At 38.1% G+C, this 19,602-nt stretch overlaps 1 protein-coding gene across 6 annotated transcripts in view; it reads left to right on the top strand.

Moving 5' to 3' along the window:
• Positions 1-19,602, top strand: part of MYOM1 (myomesin 1) — a 214,765-nt gene that overhangs the window by 135,384 nt on the left and 59,779 nt on the right. For 5 of the 6 annotated variants that reach the window (XM_037806345.1, XM_037806341.1, XM_037806344.1 and 2 more), the window contains 6 exons: positions 1,907-2,031; positions 5,178-5,361; positions 5,936-6,110; positions 7,929-8,050; positions 9,258-9,536; positions 11,455-11,651. In XM_037806345.1, coding sequence (XP_037662273.1) covers positions 1,907-2,031; positions 5,178-5,361; positions 5,936-6,110; positions 7,929-8,050; positions 9,258-9,536; positions 11,455-11,651 — 1,082 coding nt within the window. The remainder of the gene's footprint in view (positions 1-1,906; positions 2,032-5,177; positions 5,362-5,935; positions 6,111-7,928; positions 8,051-9,257; positions 9,537-11,454; positions 11,652-19,602) is intronic. The other variant, XM_037806347.1, reaches the window with a different exon arrangement.

Below are 19,602 nucleotides of genomic sequence, written 5' to 3'. Positions count from 1 at the left end.
AATGTCCTCAATATGTGTTCTAGGGCCTTGAGTTCTGGTCTAGCAAATATGAATCAAGCCCTGCATTGTGCTATGCATGGGGGGTGGAGAAATAAGACATTTGGCTTCAGTTTCATTATTAATCCATCAAGGTAAAATAGTAACACTTGATCCATCTTCATCACCAGTTGATTTTTAAAAACATTTTCTTTTGAAATCATTTCACTTATACCAGGTGATTTTTATTATCTCCTCATGTAATTAAAGAAAGAATAAAAGAGCTTATCAATGCTTATCAAGGAACTATTTTATCATTGTTGGAAAAATTGCCAATGAGTTGCCATTTAGAACTTTTTAGTTCACTTTGCCCAGAAACACATAATCTTTCCCTAGCAAAATTGCTTAATCAACCTACTTGAGTACCCATGCTTGGTTGATAATTTTTTCATCTGCTAAAGAAATTATTTATATAAATATAAATATTACAGCAACACACTAAATTATTGTTCTGAGTATCTTCTATTCATGAAAATCCTGATTTAAGATAACAGCTAAAGCATTAAATAATTTAAAAATAAGTTAAAAGTCATTTTTCTAGTTACAAAGTATTTTTGAATCTGGCTCATGAAAATTTTTATGAAAAAGTAAGGCATCATTTTAGTTTACTGCAGTGAAGCCACCTCACCAAGAAAGCATATGCAAATAGACAGAAATCCCTTTCATTCAAGTATACCCAGAAAAATGTATACTAAACTATGTGAAAGGTTTTCTAAACAAGCCAGGACAACATCATCTCAGTGTTAAATGTTAGAAACTATTTCATTCTCCCCCTGCCCCAGTGCGGTTAAACTTTGTAATCTCCACATCTTCCTTCAAGCTATTCTATTGACATTCCATTCTAAATCCCCTCCATCAATCAGAATTTTACTCTACATGTTTCAAGACCCAATGAAAAGAGACTGAAGAAGGTGATGGATTTGGGCACTGGGTATAGGGTTATCAGAGTTAGCAAATAAAAATATAGCACAGCCTCTATTTTATCTGTCACCCCTAGCTGGGTATAGAAATTAAAGTTCTGAGAGCCAGATAGGGTGTTTTAGGGAGAAGGAAGGGCCAGACTTCCAGAAGCCCCCAGGCCTTGGCAGTCTCTGGAGCTAAGAGTTTACAGCCAGATAATCCCTCCACAGACAGGGTTTACCCTGCCTCTGAGATGAGAAAGGGTGGGGCACTGAAGCCCCAAGTCCCATTTGGAGTTGGGTTTACAGTTACAGTCAGGCTGGTTTCACCAGGAAGGGAGCAAGGGATCTGGGAATACACAAAAGTCAAAACTAATGGTGAAGTAATTGGCTTAAGGTTGGGCAGGCAGAGTGGAAATGTAAACTCACTGAAAACTAAAGGGAATACCAAGGGAGTCAGGAGAAGCCACTGGATGTCCCAGTACCAAAGAGAGAACAACACATTTCCAATCCAGCCAGGTAACTTTCTATATGTTTTTCTATTAGGATGGGAATAAATCCATGAGATATAGCCAGATAGACCCACATCACTTCACCATACCTGCTAGACACAGAAATCAAAACCAATGGCCTCACGACATTTTGACTTCAGCGTTCTCTTCTTTGTGTCCTTTAGCTATGAACACACACTGCCCTGTGCTATTTAACTCAACTGCAGACTCTTCAAAGATAAAAACAGTGTCCAAGCTCCTTAGCACTGTGCTCCACATGCTCAGTGCCTTTCAAAGGAATGAATGAATGAATGAATGAATGAATGACATCTTAGGGAGGATTTTAGAAACAAGGTACTTCTTTACATTTTAGAACAGTAATGAACTCTTCCTACAGTAGGAGAGAAGCAGCTTGTGATTCTCTGGGTGTGCTGTGGTACCCAGAATGTGTGTTCCTTATTTTTCCTTCCTGTTTTCCAGAGGGTATTGTCCCTGGGCCCCCCACAGACCTCTCTGTGACCGAGGCCACCCGGAACTATGTGGTACTCAGCTGGAAGCCCCCCAGGCAACGTGGTCATGAAGGCATTATGTACTTTGTGGAAAAGGTAAGGCTCTGGGATCAACATTTACCTCAGTCCACTTTCCAAAGATTCCTTTAAATAAGTAGAGGTTAAATTTACAGGGTTTTAACTGAGGGTTGTCCTGAACTCTTTAAATCCTTATAAACTGAACTCTTTCCACCGAAAAACATACATCACACTGAACTTTACCTGAAAGTTCAGGGGAGTTATGGATCCCTGAGACTCACCCAGAGACCCCTAAGAGGCCCACAGACCCCCAAATCATAACCCGCAAAGGAAGGGAAATATTCTTGAAACTCTGGATTGCTCATATGACAATGTTTTCTAGAGAATTTCTCCCTTGTTCTGGTGATAGCTTCTCATCTCTTCCACCACTTATCCTTCCCAGTAGAGAGTGAGCATCAAGTGATGGTAGATGGGTGAGAATTGAGAAGTTGCAACACTTGAAAATGGTTGACATCGTCGTGTACAGCAAGTCCTCCTGTTGCCATGTGCTTAGGTGGCACTACTCTGAGTACAGGGAGCAGAATGGCGTCAGGAATTATAAAACAACATAAGATACAGGCTACTTCAGTCCCTCATATATCTGACAATTATATTGGTGATTAGAACATTAGAGACGGCAGTATTCAACAGGGGACTGAATAGTGCAGAATGGACAAGAATTATATGTGCCTCCATTATCTGTGCAGATTTAATGGGAATTCTGATAAATACTTCTGCCCAGCAAATGGAGAAGAGCCAAGACCAGGTCAAGACATTGGGGAGTGGGGGTGGGGAAGCTGGCCATGAGGCAAGTGCAGAAATATCAGAGAGCCTGCAGGCTTGACACAGAGCCTAAGGTGTGCAAGGATCCTTTGCTAACAGGGTAATCACTGCTGGAAAATGGCCATCTTAAGAGATTATGTTTAAATGAGGTCTAAAATAATTTGTTAAGAAAGTTTGATTAGGATGTGGTTGAAGAAAAATGAAACAGATGTCTTTTGATCTTACATGTAAGAAAATTTACCTTGTTCTTGGCAACTCTGTACCATTTTTTAGAACAACAAATGAACCATGTTTGTATTCTTTCATATGATTTTTTTTAATTCAATTTTATGACTGCATGATAAGGTATCTTTTACATTTTACTTTCATAGCAAAATCAATCTCTCTCTCTTTTTTTTTTTTTTTGCAAAAATATTATGTAGCGCAACTAATTTTCCTAAAGGCCCCTTTCTTTTATCCTCAGAGCTGTTGTAATCTTTCCATTTCAGAATACCTGTTAGATCACCTTCTCTGACAGTTGCTGTAAGAGCATGTCATAGATGTACAGGTCATGCAAACATCAGAAAATTAGATCACAACATAAAATCAATATGCAAATTATCTTATGGACTTTTAATTCTTTAAATTTAGAGGTGCTTGAGAAGATTAAACTTGAGCTAAAAATGCTAGGGTCTGTGGTTCCCTTTTCTTAGTTACTTCTCATCGATATGGACGTTTAACTCATATCTTTGAGATGCATCCCTCACTCCTTCTTATCCATAGCAAATTGGTAACAATAAATGTGTCATCTCTTCAATATGCAATATGGACGTCTTCCAAGAGAGTCTGCTTTTACCCAAATAATATGAAGAATTTATATTTTTTGTTAATTGTTATATTTTGTAGATATTAGCCTCAAATAAATATAATGAGTAGCATTCTAAACTTTTCTTCTTCTTTTTTTTTTTTTTTAAATAAAGGGCAAGAATAGAATCCTGATAAAGTTTCACTTCCTGTTGTGTTTATTACATACCCCCACTGAATCCCTTGGAAATGCTCCACAGTAATAGAGTTGTGAATAACCTCTGTGACAGTAATTACCACCTTTCCTCTAATGACACAGTAACTACTTACCACTGAGGCAGTTTCTTCAGATGAGTCAACTTGGGTTTCTGTTGAACATTTCCTCTGGTCACGTACATGCTAATTTCTCCATGAAAGTCTGTAACTTCCCTAGAGCTAAATATATATATGTCTGTGATAAAAAATTTAAATATTCTTCCACTAGTGCACCTATTAGTATGGATTATATTGTCTCCCATTTCAAGCCAATGAAAGTTGTGCCTAGTGACATTCTGGTAATCTACGTTTGCAAAAATGTACCATCCTTGACAGCTGATCAATCTATCATAAGTTGTGGATTTCTGGAAAATTTTGAAACGCTAAAAAAAAAAATTCTGTAGCACAGTCAGGCAAGGGATGTAAATTTCTGCTTTTGCTGACACTGGGCAGTGTTGAAAGTTAGGAGGGAGAAAGATTACTGAAGATTGCTGATGGTTTTCTTAGTATATCCTCTACCAAGCTCAAATATACACCACATCCTTCATTCAAGGATTTCAAGGTCACTCTAGGTCATTTTAAATCTAAGGCTACAGTCTCTTTAAATTAGTCTTCCCCATTATTTATTCTAAAATCGGGACAAGAAAAAAAGAATACCTTCATCTTTCACTAATTCCATTCCATTCATTCATTGAGGAAAGAAAATGTTGATTATCTGCTGTGTGCCGGATAGTTCTAGGTTCTGGGGCACAGCAATGACTAGGACAGCAATCCGATGTCATGGAATTTACTTTCCAGTGGTGGACACAGGCAAAAAAATGAATTAATTTCAAGTAGTGATAAGTGTTTTGAAAAAAAATAAAGCAGGGTAAGGGGCAGAGAGTGATGGGAAAAGGGCAAAGAGCTCGTTTAGATTGGCAATGGGAAAGGGTAATCAAAGAAGGTCTTTCAGTGGTGCAGATATTTGAGGATAGGCTTGAATGGATGCTGAGACATTAAATAACGGTTAAAAGAATATGCTTTATAACATTGTGATTAAAATGTAATTATGCAACATATATTGAATGTAATTACCTACCCTAAAAATTGGAAAAGTGCCTGACCCTGAATTATCCACAAAATATATCGAGGCCTTCCATAAGCAGTTTGGCGAACTTAATTAACGTCCAACAACACAAAGCCTCGTTTGATGTAACCAATCCTGTGGGCTCGGAAGCTACCTCCCCCATTTCCCCCAGTCTCTTCTCCAGTCCCAGTCGCATGCCAGGTACCAGTTTGCCGGCAGGTGAATGAAGCTGCCCTGCGCCTGGCCTAGGGTACCCTTTTATGTGACTGTGTGGTCAGTGGCTCTGTCCTGGCTGCAGTGTGACGCCGGCACGGAGAACTGGCAGCGGGTGAACACGGAGCTGCCCGTGAAGTCCCCTCGCTTCGCCTTGTTCGACCTGGTGGAGGGGAAGTCCTACCGCTTCCGCGTCCGCTGCTCCAACTCGGCCGGTGTTGGGGAGCCCTCCGAGGCCACAGACGTGACAGTGGTCGGGGACAAACTGGGTGAGTGCAGCCCGAGAGGGCATGGGTGTGTTTTACTTGCATTCAAGAAAAAATTCCAAAGCAAGAATCTAGTCTGTATCCATATACACACAATACATCACTGTAAAATTAGTAATTAGTCATGCTGCTACTATGTATCTACTAGTATATATACACACACATACACACATATAGAGGGAGAGAGAAGAAAAAATGGTGGCATCCTTTCATTGTACAAATTTAAATTGATGGCTCTGTTTGATTCATACCTTACACAAAAATTTCATTTCTTTTACTTATGAAAAGTAAACTTCTCCAGAAGCTTTCAGCAGTGGTTTTTTTAAGAGTTGATTGGAGGAGGTTGGGGGGGGGGGGGCATGCATGGATACTTACATAGTTTCTCATTCTGCTCCCAAATGAACATATTTATTTTGCACATTATTCTGCTTTATCAAATGCATTGTAAAATGAAGCAACTGTATGTTTGGCACGGTTATTTTTTGCGAAGTTTATGTGTGCATGTGCACGCCTAGGTGTAATAAAAATGAATTTTAAGACCACCTTGAGTTTGAGCATCATTCTCCTCTTTTCTTAGATCTCCCCAAGGCCCCCAGCAATATCATACCAAACAGAAACACGGACACCTCGGTGGTGGTTTCCTGGGAGGAACCCAAAGATGCTAAAGAGCTGGTCGGGTACTACATCGAGTCGAGTGTGGTGGGCTCTGGCCAGTGGGAGCCCTGCAACAACAATCCAGTGAAGGGCTCACGGTAACGCAATATGCTTTATGACACTGTAATTAAAATGTAATTATCCAACATTTTGGATAATGTGCATTTGGAGAGGCTCAGAATGCACAGGGGACAGACGCCCTGTTCTGTGCAGCAGCGCCGGCGCCCAAGGGAGGGAGGCTTTTAACACATTATACTTTAAATATCCAAATGAGTTTAAAATTGAACATGTCTACATGCAATACATTTGATAAAAGGTTTACTTGTGACGTTAAATACTTAGCAACACATAATACCAGCTATAGTAAGAGTTCATTTGAAAACTCTTTTCTGATTTTTTTTCCTTTCTGCTGTTTCTTCTCCCCCCACCCCCTGCTCTATTCTGATCTTTAACATCCAATATGTTGCTAGACAAATTGCCCAGGCATTTTGAATGGATAGAGAAAAAAGGGTCAACATTTGACAAATTCTAAAAGTCACCATGAATAAACCCTGTGCTAAGAAGGCAGAAGCATCACCAAAACAAGAGCATTCAGAATTTTTTTGCCACCTCCTTGTATCTGTTTCTCCTGTGGAGAGGATTATTTCTTCTTGTTTTCAAATATTTTATCAACCGGCTTTGCAAGCTGATGGTGAATTCCGGCCTGTGTCCCAACTCTGAGCTGCCTCCTTTGATTTAAGACCAATCCGAGAGGGGACCTCCCCCCCAAATTGTCTCATAGGCTTGTTAGCCAACTGCTGGTTTGGGGCACTTCTAAGTCCAAGGACCCCATTTTGCAGAACAGGAGAAAAAGAGAGAGAGAGAGAGGGAGTAGTGGGAGAAGGCAATAATGTTTTGCAAGGGATTCACAAAGCCTGTTTCTGAATTTCCTTTTACTCTGAGTTCTCCAGCATTTTCCTGGCACTGTTTAGTAACGTTCTTGGAAAGGAGGCAGGGCCTGCCTTTCTGCAAACACAGTGTGAGTGTCTCTAGGGCAGGCACCATTTTTTAATCATCTTTGTGCCCACAACACATCGCCCAGTGCCTGGAACTCAAAAGTGCTCAATAAATATTTGCTGAACCAAGCTGACCTAATTGGCCTAGATTACAGCTGCCTTTATTAAATATTTGAACGTGCTAATAGTAATAGAGTTTCCTCTGCTTGCAGTTCTTAGGATGGAATAAAATATTACCATGGCTTGAGTAACAGCCATTTATAGCGATTGGAGCTATAAAGACCCAGGTTCTTTTATGTGTGAAACTGCCCAGGGACTCACACCTCATTATCAGATCCTTAAATCTGAATGATAATTCTGGAATTCATCTTTCACCTTATTTTTAGATCCCAGGTAATTTCTCAAGTAATTGTGCCTTCCCTGGCATGCAGGTAGACAGGGCCTAGTTCTCTGTGACAGGGAACAGCCAGATGTTCCATGCCTTACAGCCGTAAATGTATTCCTAAAATAGCCATTAATAATATTATTAATACTAGCATTATTTATTAAATGCTTCCTAAATGCAGACCCCCTGTCATACGTTCTTTGTATACTTTGCAGCTAACCTTTACAAGAAAACCATTAGATCGGGCATTATTATCTCCATTTTACTGATGAGCACACAGAGGCTCAGAAAGGGAAAGGTACTTACTCAAGGTAAAACCAGTACACCTCATTTTTTGACGGAGTGGCTTAAGAAAACTGCCTTAGTTCCCTTCTTGTCCAAAGTTCCTTGGTTACATGGATTTCTCTACATCTTTTTCTTTCTTTTAAAAACATGAATAGTTTTATTATTAAAGCCAGATTGTTCAGTTAAACTAACAATCATTTTTCCCGAATTGTCCTCCTAGGAAAGTCTTTAAAAGCTTTCTTTCCTTCTAGATTCACTTGTCATGGATTGACAACTGGTCAGAGATATATTTTCCGAGTCAGAGCAGTTAATGCTGCTGGACTTAGTGACTATTCCCAGGATTCAGAAGCTATTGAAGTAAAAGCTGCCATTGGTAAGTTTCTCATCCACATCGTTTTGTAGGGAAAAAAAATTTGCAAATTGCAAAGTTATAAATGAAGATACCATCCTCTCCAGAAATTGTTTAAAGCTTCTAATATTGCTGGATGATTCCATCTTGAATTGATCATTTTCTCTAGGTCTAGGTGACATCTAACCCTCCATAGCTGTCATTTTGCAGATCTTCATCGCTTAATCATTCTGTGCACCTCTAGCCTTTCCATCTTCATAAGCCCAAGGTCCTCAGATATTTCCCATGAACCCTTGCGTGAGACCCTGTTCTGACTCCATGCTCATCCTGGGAACGAAGAAGGTCATTGATTCCTCAAAGTGGTGTCTCACCGTTAACACGTATCATTGTGTCTCTAAAAAGCCATCTCCTCTGGGACACAGCCTGGCTTGTTTTCATTAACAGCACATTAATGTGCTTTATTGCAGACTCCTCTAAAATCCATGCAAGGCACATATGGTTGCTTAATAATAAATTTCATCTCTGCTTGCAAAGGAATCAATAGACTAACACAGTAACAAAGTAATTATACGTATGTACCTGCTGTGCCTCCCAAGCTTGGATAATAGGCAAGGGGCCCTGGTAGTTCAGAGGCATGAAAATGAAATCTGTGATATAATAGCACATATTTAAAGAGAAAGATGATATAATATTGTCTTCAGTTAACATCCGAATATTACTTTTTAACATTCCTTGTAAAATGGACAATAGTGAACATGTTTCTTTCAGGTTGGGAGGTACAGACAATTACTATTGCTGTAATTAATTCTAACTTTATAAATGAGGATCATTAATATTATGTTTCTTGTGTAACTTGTGGGATTTTTTTTCATTCTGTTGAATAATAGAGTTGATATTGCTCAAGAAATGTCTGCGATTTGCTTTTTCTTGTATATACTAAAAACTGTTCGGTTTCTGCAAATCAAATGGTTCCTTTTCTAACTGTGTCTTCATCATTGTTGTTCCCATTTCTTCTTTTTCTCAAATATGGAGAAGTTGAGATGTACCATGGTGTGAATTATGTGAAACATACGCTTTCCATATTTCTTGCAAATCAAAGTGATTTCTATTAAACCAAGATGGTTTTTGTTCCGTTTGTGGTCCTGATGTTTTTCTCTTTGTTCAACTAAATAAGAACAATTTATACCGTATCCAGGCTCAAAGTATTTTTGTTGTTATCTGGTGATTGTAGGGGGAGGAATGTCTCCAGATGTGTGGCCTGAGCTGAGTGACTCACCGTGGGGACTAACAGACCTCATGCATGGAGCCCCCCGGCCGATCCTTAAGACAGACGCTTTGCTTGGTAGCAAACCTAACAAATCCACGCTACTTGGTAGCGCTCACAAACTGGGCAATACAGAAGTGAGTAAAGTAAGTGAAACAGTGCAGGAGGAGCTTTCCCCATCACCAGAGAAAGCAGAACTTAAGGGGAAAAGTAAGTCCGCCCCTCTGAAACAGAAGAAGGATCTAGGTGAGAGTTGAACGAGTAAAACTGTCCCATCTGTCTCCATCGGTGTTTTCACCTCACACTGTGAGCTCACTCTCTCCCATCTGTGTTCACTTTCATCCGTGTTCATTCTCGATTTCATGTGTTTTCAGCTGTTCGTTGGAAATACTTTTGTCTAATGAGTTATCCAAGTAATTTTATCTAGGTTTTGCGTTTACACATTATTCATTTATATTTAATGACATAGAGCCTTTAAAGTGATTTCGGTCTAGAGCCCTTTTTGGTTTATCGAGGCAGACATCTTTGGACTCATTTTGCTTAGAGAATGAGTGCAGAAAGCAGGAAGGATTTGATTATCAAAGCCTCACTGAGGTCCTTTGAAATGTTTGTGTTCGGAACTCACACAGGAAAAATACTTCACAAAGAAGTGAAATTGTACTAGGATTGTAGTTATTAACTTCTGTAGTTCATCCTCAGGTTTTCAAATTATCCTTCACATTTAATTCAAATAAGTGTAAGTAACATGACTTCTTTGAATTGCCATAAAAAGTTTAACAGAGAATTATAATCATATATAGCTATAGCCCATGATACACAACCCATATTCCCAGAACTGATTTATTTAAGATGATTTATCAGTAAGCTAAGAGTTATCATGATTAGGTATTTGGTGCTTGTGTTATATATACTAGAAGACAACGTTTTTCTCTACAAAAAAAAAAAAAAAAAAAATGAAATTACGACCTTCCTATGCTGACAAATGACAAAATGCCTCTCATCCACCCCGTTTCTAACTCACCCCCAGCTTCAACCTCCTTTATTATGTTGACACATTTATTTGTCCCTTCATTCAACTCAAGAAGAGATAGGATATTAATTTAAGAGTTCATATTCAACATTACTCTCAAAGAAGGAGAGAGAGAGGAAAGGGGAGAGGAACAGAGATGTTTTTAAATGTGAAGAATGAAGGAGATTGGTGAGGGGGGAGGAGAGAAACAAAGTATGTTTCTTTTTAAAGGCTGTGTTGTTCTGAGAATCTTTTTGAATAAGAATGAGATGGTTCCTATGCCTCCTATAATCCAAATAATATCCAGAAAATTATTCTTGATGTTATTACACATCTAGATGGATTTCTCTCTACCATCTGTCCCCCCCCCCCATCTAAAACTATAATTTTAGCAGTTAAGTGAAAACTTGATCAGAAACACCACTCAAAATGAAGAAGACTTTTACAATATTGTCCAAATATTTTTCTGGCTAGGCACTAAAAAACACAGTGAGAGCTGTTTACTATTATATGGTGTATGAATAATATTCCAAGAGTAGATTATAGGTAATGCTACAAAAAGTCTCATTATATACTAAGAGAAAGTCACATGACACACTGTGCCTGCTTTTAAAAATGGTTTTTAAAAAATGGCATTGATCTATGCTCCGGAATAAATTTTTTCCTGTGTGCAGAAAGAACTTGGATAGTTGTAAGGTCTTGCAAAGGTAAGGACTTCTTAACCAGTGAAATGTTAACTATAGAAACTCTAAATAAGTGAATTGATGCAGAAATTGATACACATTTTCCATTTTCCTTGGGGAGCAAATGAAAAGAAAACCACATAAGGAAAGGAAAAAAATTTTTTATTCTTATGGAAGACAATCATTTCTTCAGGACGTTGCACCATTTTGCTGTTAGTATTTCAAAACTAATGCCTCCCTAGGGAACAGATTATTTTTACTTTTGGAATAATAGTTGCTCTGCACATTGTTTACTGTGTCGATTTTTTCGTCATATGCCTAATCGAGTGCCAAGTTACTCATCAGTCTCACATTTTATTTTTTTATACTGCAAGATCTATTGCCCTCATGAATGTACACGTTAAACAAGTTTAACATATGTAGAATTATAAATGCATTCCTTCCTACTCATGAACTATTCATATTGCAACAGCGGCACCGTCTCCACCCTATGATATCACTTGTCTTGAAAGTTTTCGTGACTCAATGATTCTTGGATGGAAGCAACCAGAAAAGACAGGAGGGGCTGAGATTACCGGCTATTATGTGAACTATCGCGAAGTCATTGATGGGGTACCAGGAAAATGGAGAGAAGCCAACATTAAGGCTGTCAGTGACCAGGCATACAAGGTAAGAATGTCGTGACTTTTTTTGGTTGCAGGGTCACAGATACGATTATAAACGTGCATGCACACACATGCACCACCCAGCACCTTTCACTCCTCCGGGTGCCGTTGTCCACGATGACGTGACTTTTGTAGACATAAAGGAAATACCAAGCAGGATCTATAGAATTTTGACTGTGGAATGTATACTTACTGTGAAAATTAGTGTTTCTTTCAAAACTTTCAAAATACCTATAGCCAAATTACTGCTAGCTTCAAGAGTCCCAGGACCCAAAGGATCCTGAATTTTTAACTTTCATTAAAATGTCCAAATTACAGAGAAAAAAGGAACATGGCCTTGATGGTCACTCCCCAGTTTTGAACTGTCCCCTGTTACGTGGCTCTGATGACCATACAGGATGCAGAAGAGGTTGCCCTCTGCATATCGGTGTCCAATGCTCAGTCCACTCAACACACCTGAGGAGTCCCATGCCACCATGGCTGATGGCTCCTGCATTCGAGCATCATCCAGGAGCCCAAGCTTCTGTCTCCCAACACTCACAGACCCCATTCCATGAGGGTGAGAGAAGGGCAAGGCCAGGGAAGTGTGCCTCCGCCAGCTCAATGCCACAAGTTCTTATTTCACATTTAAAATTTATGAAATCACATACAGAGAGTGTAGAAAACAAAATTATTTCTATGAATCTTGCATGGTGGTGCATGTAGCTGTAATGCATTCTTTTTTACAGCATTCCCTTAGATGACTGTTTTAGTTTGCCAGGGCTGCTATAACAAAATACCACAACTCGTTGGCTTAACAACAGGAATTTACTGTCTTGCTGTTTGGGAGGCTAGTAGCCCAAAAGCAAGGTGTTGGCAGGCCATGCTTTCTCTGGAGCCTGTAGCATTCTAGTGGTGGCTTGCCAGCCACCCTCCATCCCACTGCTGTCTCCTTCTTCTGTCTTCTTCTTCCACCTGCTACTATGTCCAAATTTCCTTTGTTTATAAGGACTCTAGTCATATTGGATTAAGACCCATCCTGATTCAGTTTGTCTTTATCTTAGTACGATCTTCAAAGATCCCATTTACAAATGAGTTCACACCCACAGGACCAGTGATTAGGACACAAAAATATCTTTGTGGGGGACATGACCCAATCCCCAACAAGTGACCACATCACAGTTTACTTTTCCATCCAATTGCCAATTTATATTTGGGCGTTTTTGCATTTTCAGCAACTGCAAACAGTGTTGCTATGAACATTTTTGTACATGTCTCCTGGCACACATGGGCACTAGTTTCTCTAAGTTTTACCTAAAAGTAGAATTGCTGGGTCGTAGAGTTTGTCTTCAAATTTACTAGATAATTCTTATACTGTTTTCTGAAGAGAATAACTCCCTTTGCTCTATGTTCTTGCTGATATTCATACTTTTCTAGTTTTGACAATCTGGATGTCAAATGAGCTTGGACATCTTTTCCAAGGTGGATAGTCCATTTTGATATCCTTTCATCACATACCTATTCAAGATTTTTGCCCCTTTTCCGAATGGGTTTTTAGATCGACTCATGAGGTTCTTTATATATTATGAATATAAATCTTTTGTGGCTCTATAAGCTGCATATATTTTCTCCCACTCAGTGGTTGTCTTTTCCTCTCTTTATGGTGATTACATTAATTTTTTTTAAGTGCAATTTTATTGAGGTATATTCATGTAACATACAGTCATTCAAAGTATACAATCAGTTATTCACAGTATCCTCATATAGTTGTGTATTCATCACCACAATCAATTTTTGAACATTTTCTTTATGCCAAAAAATAAAATTAAAATTAAAATAAAAAAGAACATCCAAAGCATCCCATCCCCCCCTCCCCCCATTGTTCATTTACTTTTTTTTTTTTCATTTTTATTGAGATTGTTCAGATACCATACAGTTATCCAAAGATCCAAAGTATACAATCACTTGCCCCTGGGTACCCTCATACAGCTGTGCATCCATCACACTTAATTTTTGTTCAATTTTTAGAAACTTTTCATTACTCCAGACAAGAAATAAAGTGAAAGATGAAAAAAGAAAAAAAGAAAAGGAAACTCTAATCCTCCCCTATCCATAACCAACCCCCCTCAATTGTTGACTTGTAGTATTGATATAGTACATTTGTTACTGTTTATGAAAAAATGTTGAAATACTACTAACTGTAGTATATACTTTGCAATAGGTATATAGTTCTTCCCTATATGCCCCTCTATTATTAACTTCTAATTGTATTGTCATACATTTGTTCTGGTTCATGGAAGCGATTTCTAGTATTTGTACAGTTGATCATGGACATTGCCCACCATAGGATTCAGTTTTTTTTTTTTTTTTTTTTTTTTTTTTTTTGGTCTGATTATGTTTTATTCTTTTTTTAATAAAGGCATAATTTTAAAATTACACAAATAACATGTTTATTTTAGAAGACTCTTCAGGTCCTTTTGGTGAGAGCAATGCTTTCTTTGTACTATTTCTGTAACTGGCACATTGCATCTTGCTTTCTCTATCACGGTGGAAGAATCTTTCTCTCTCACTGGACTTGGCACTCAGAAGGCTCTCAATAAAAATCTGCTCTTTTTGAAAATCCAAAAACCCTGGCAAGGCGGAGCCAGATTAGACAAGGCAATGATTTGGCCCAAATGTGCCATTCTGAGAAACTGGAGCTTCACCTGACTGAGAATACTTAACACTTCTCATTGCCAATTCATTGACACTATGTATTTTTTTAAGGATTCAGTTTTATACATTCCCATCTTTTGACCTCCAACTTTCCTTCTGGTGACATATATGACTCTGAGCTTCCCCTTTCCACCTCATTCACACATCATTCGGCACTGTTAGTTATTCTCACATCTTGCTGCCAATACCCCTCTTCATTTCCAAACATTTAAGTTCATCCTAATTGAACATTCTGCTCATACTAAGCAACCACTCCCCATTCTTAAGCCTCGTCCTATATTTCATGTCTGAGTTTACCTATTATAATTAATTCCTGTCAGTGAGACCCTGCAATAATTGTCCTTATGTGTCTGGCTTATTTTAGTCAGTATATTGCCCTCAAGGTTTTGTCATCAACCCATTTTTTTTAAATATGGTTTTGTTCACTCACCGTACATTCCATCCCAAGTAAATAATCAATGGTTCTCTGCATGGTCATACATATATGTGTTCACCACCTTCACCACTGTCTATATAAGGGCATCTACATTTCTTCCACAAGGCAGGAGGGAGAGTCAAAGAAGGTAGAGAGGCAAAAGAAAGAGGAAAAAAAAATGACAGCTAGGGAGCAGCAAAAGGAAAAATAACCTTAAATCAAAGTAGAATAAAGAATCAGACAATACCACCAATGTCAAGTGTCTAACTTGTCTCCCCTGTCCCCCCCTTATCTGCATTTACCTTGGTATATCACCTTTGTTACATTAAAGGAAGCATAATACAATGATTCTATTAGTTACAGTCTCTAGTTTATGCTGATTGCATCCCTCCCCCAATGCCTCCCCATTTTTAACACCTTGCAAGGTTGACACTTGCTTGTTCTCCCTCGTAAAAGAACATATTTGTACATTTTATCACAATTGTTGAATACTCTAGATTTCACCAAGTTACACAGTCCCAGTCTTTATCTCTCTTCCTCTCTTGTGGTGTCTCACATGCTCTCCACCTTCCTCTCTCAACCATATTCATAGTTACCTTTGTTCAGTGTACTTACATTGTTGTGCTACCATCTCCCAAAATTGTGTTCCAAACCACGCACTCCTGTCTTCTATCACCCTGTAGTCCTCCCTTTAGTATTTCCTGTAGGGCAGGTGTCTTGTTCACAAAGCCTCTAATTGTCTGTTTGTCAGAAAATATTTTGAGCTCTCCCTCATATTTGAAGGACAGCTTTGCTGGATATAGGATTCTTGGTTGGCGGTTTTTCTCTTTCAGTATCTTAAATATATCACACCACTTCCTTCTTGCCTCCATGGTTTCTGCTGAGAGATCCGCACATAGTCTTATGAAGCTTCCATTGTATGTAATGGATCGCTTTTCTCTTGCTGCTTTCAGGATTCTCTCTTTGTCTTTGACATTTGATAATCTGATTATTAAGTGTCTTGGCGTAGGCCTATTCATATCTCTACTGTTTGGAGTACGCTGCGCTTCTTGGATCTGTAATTTTATAATGTCTTTCATAAGAGATGGGAAATTTTCATTAATTATTTCCTCTATTATTGCTTCTGCCCCCTTTCCCTTCTCTTCTCCTTCTGGGACACCAATGATACGTACATTATTGTACTTTGTTTCATCCTTGAGTTCCCGGAGACGTTGCTCATATTTTTTCATTCTTTTCTCCATCTGCTCCTTTGCGTGTAGGTTTTCAGGTGTTTTGTTCTCCAGTTCCTGAGTGTTTTCTTCTGCCTCTTGAAATCTGCTGTTGTACGTCTCCATTGTGTCTTTCATCTCTTGTGTTGTGCCTTTCATTTCCATAGATTCTACTAGTTGTTTTTTTGAACTTTTGATTTCTGCCGTATATATGCCCAGTGTTTCCTTTACAGCCTCTATCTCTTTTGCAATATCTTCTCTAAACTTTTTGATTTGATTTAGCATTAGTTGTTTAAATTCCTGTATCTCAGTTGAAGTGTACGTTTGTTCCTTTGACTGGGCCATAACTTTGTTTTTCTTAGTGTAGGTTGTAATTTTCTTTTGTCTAGCCATGGTTTCCTTGGTTATCCAAATCAGGTTTTCCCAGACCAGAACAGGCTCAGGTCCCAGAGGGAAGAAATATTCAGTATCTGGTTTCCCTGCGGGTATGTCTTAGAAAATTGCTCCACCCTTTGATGCCTCGGGTCACTGTGCTTTTCTGCCCAGCAGGTGACGCCTGTTAGCCTATAATTCTTGACTGGTGTGAGTAGGTATGGCCGTGTTCCCCCAGGCTCTGGGGTCTGGTTCTGAATGGAAAGGGCCCCACCCCTTTCCTCCTAGAGAAGACAGTCCCCCCAGGTGGAGGTCATTAGCATTTCAACGGTCTCACTCTCTGCTTGTGCTGTCTCCACGCTTCCGGAGTCAAAGCCCTGGAAACTGAAAATGACTGGGGCTTTCTCCACTGAGGCGAAAAAGAAACAGATAGTCCCCTTCAGACCCAGTCCAAGGCGACCCTCCGGCTCTCCAAGGTCACTTGTCACCCAAAGCCTCTGTCTGTTTTTTGGGGATGCATACCTGTAGTGAGCAGTTCACACTCGCTACTTAAAACCCCAGTTGGAGCTCAGCTGAGCTGTATTTGCTTGCTGGGAGAGAGCTTCTCTCTGGCACCATGAGGCTTTGCAGCTTGGGCTATGGGGGAGAGGGGTCTCACGACTTGGATCCGCAGTTTTTACTTACAGATTTTATGCTGTGTTCTCGGGCATTCCTCCCAATTCAGGTTGGTGTATGATGAGTGGATGGTCTCGTTTGTCCCCCCGCAGTTATTCTGGATTATTTACTAGTTGTTTCTGGTTTTTTGTAGTTGTTCCAGGGGGACTACTTAGCTTCCACTCCTCTCTATGCCGCCATCTTGCCCCGCCTGATTACATTAATTTTAATGTCATCAAATTTACTGTAGTCAGAATTACCCAACTATTTGCTTTGACATTAGTGATTCCTTTTTGCCTTTTTAAAGAAATGCCTTCTCCATTCCAAAGTCATGAAGGTATCGTACTAGATTATATTCTAAACTTTAAAGTTCTGCCACTTAACATTTAAGTCATGAATTCACCTGTAAATTTTCTGTATGATGGCAGCTAAGGGTTAAAATTCATTTTTCCTTGTTTGGATACTCAATTGTCCTAGTATCATCTATTGAGAAATTTCTCCTTTTCCGACTATTTTGCTAGGCTATCCCTATCATATATCAACTGCACTTATATGCATGTATCTGTTTTTGGATTCTTTGTTCTGTTCCATTGGTCTATTTGTCCACCATAGAAAAATATAATTGATTTTTATATATTGATTTTGCAGATACTTGTTATATATAGTTTTTTGCTAAATTTTCTTATAATTGTAATGTTATATAGAAGTTCTTTTGGATTTTCTCTCTATATAATCTGTATGTACTCTCTATATAATCATATGTGGCAAAGAGTGAGTTTATTTCTTACTTTCCAAATTTTATATCTTTTTCTTCATTTTCTTATCTTACTTTTTGCTTAGAATTTATAGCACATTGTTAAATAGAAGTACTGATGGTCATTCTAGATTTGAACCTCATCTTAAAGGGAAAGCTTTCAACATTTCACCATTAAGTATTATATTTGCTGTAGGTGTTTTGTATATATCTATTATCATCTAAAGGAAGTTTCCTTCTATTCCTAGTTTGCTAAGAGTTAATTAAAATTATCAAATATCTTTTCTGAAACTATTGAGATAATCATATAATTTTTTTTTCCTTTAATTTTAATATGGTGAATTATAGTAATTGTCTAACATTAAAACAACCTTGCATTCCTGGGATAAACTCAGCTTGGACATTACATATAGCCTGTTTATATATGCCTGGATTTTGTTCACTATTATTTTGTTTAGAATGTTTGTTTTTATGTTCATGAGTATGATTGTCCTGCAGTTTTTCCTTTCTGTACTGTCTTTTTCAGGGATTGGTATCATATTTTTTTCTAGTCTCAGGAAATGAATTGAAGTGTGTTCCTCCTTCACTCTAGAAGAGTTTGTGCATTTTTTTTTAGGTTGTTTGGTAGAACTCTGGCAAAGCTTTCTGGAGTTTTCTTTGTGGAAAATTTTTTGACTAATGATTCAGTTTGTTTATGGTTTTAAGATTACTTTATGTTACTTTGGGGAAATTTTCTTTTTCTAGGAATGTGCTCATCTCATCTACACTTTTAAATATGTTGGCATACAGTTTTTCATACTTTTATTTTATAATATTTATGGTGATGTCTCCATTTTTTAATTACTGATAGTAGCTATTTGCATCTGTTTTATTCTCTGAATCATTCTTGCCAGAGGTTTGTCAATTATATTAAATTTTTGTGAAAACCGACTTTATGGTTTTCTATTTTATTAATTTGTATTCTCATCTTTTCCCTTCCTTCTGCCCTCTTGGAATTTATTTTGCTGTTCTTTTTCTAACTTCTTGAAGTGGATGCTTAGATCATTAAGTTTTTTAATCAGCTTTTTAAAAACCTGTAAATGTCTCTTTAAATGCTACTTTAGCAGCTACCTGTAAGTTTACATACAGAGTATTTTCGTTATTATTCACCTCAAAATATTTTAAAATTATGATAAGGATTTTTTCTTTGACCCATAGGTATTTTAGAAGAGTATTTCTTAATTTCTAATTCATATGAGAATTTTTAAATTGTCTTTTTAAAAAAACGATTTCTTGCTTAATTACTTCATGGTTACAAAACATACTCTGGCAGTCTGGACTCCTGAAGGCAATTATATAATAATGTAGATTACAAGGGGTGACAGTGTGATTGTGAAGACCTTGCGGATCACACCCCCTTTATCTAGTGTATGGATGAGTGGAGGAATGGGGATAAAAACTAAAGGACAAACAGGGTGGGATGGGGGATGATTTGGGTGTACTTTTTTCACTTTTATTTTTTATTCTTGTTCTGGTTCTTTCTGATGTAAGGAAAATGTTCAGAGATAGATTGTGGTGATGAACGCATAACTATGTTATCATACTGTGAACAGTGGATTGTATATCATGAATGATTGTATGGTGTGTGAATGTGTTTCAATAAAACTGAATTTAATAAAAAAAAAAGAATATCACAGGAAAAAAAACTATAGTGGGCTAAATAAAATGTAGTATTAAAATTAAAAAAAAAAAACATACTCTGCAATTTCAATTCTTGGCAATTTGTAGAGAATTTGTGGCCCAGTATATAATCAGTTTATATAAATGCTTTTTGTATTCTTGAAAAGAAGGCATGTTCTGCAGTTGTTGGGTACAGAGG

Source organism: Choloepus didactylus, chromosome 16 (assembly GCF_015220235.1).
Source record: "Choloepus didactylus isolate mChoDid1 chromosome 16, mChoDid1.pri, whole genome shotgun sequence".
Lineage (NCBI taxonomy): Eukaryota > Metazoa > Chordata > Mammalia > Pilosa > Megalonychidae > Choloepus > Choloepus didactylus.
This window is presented reverse-complemented; position numbering and strand designations above follow the sequence as displayed.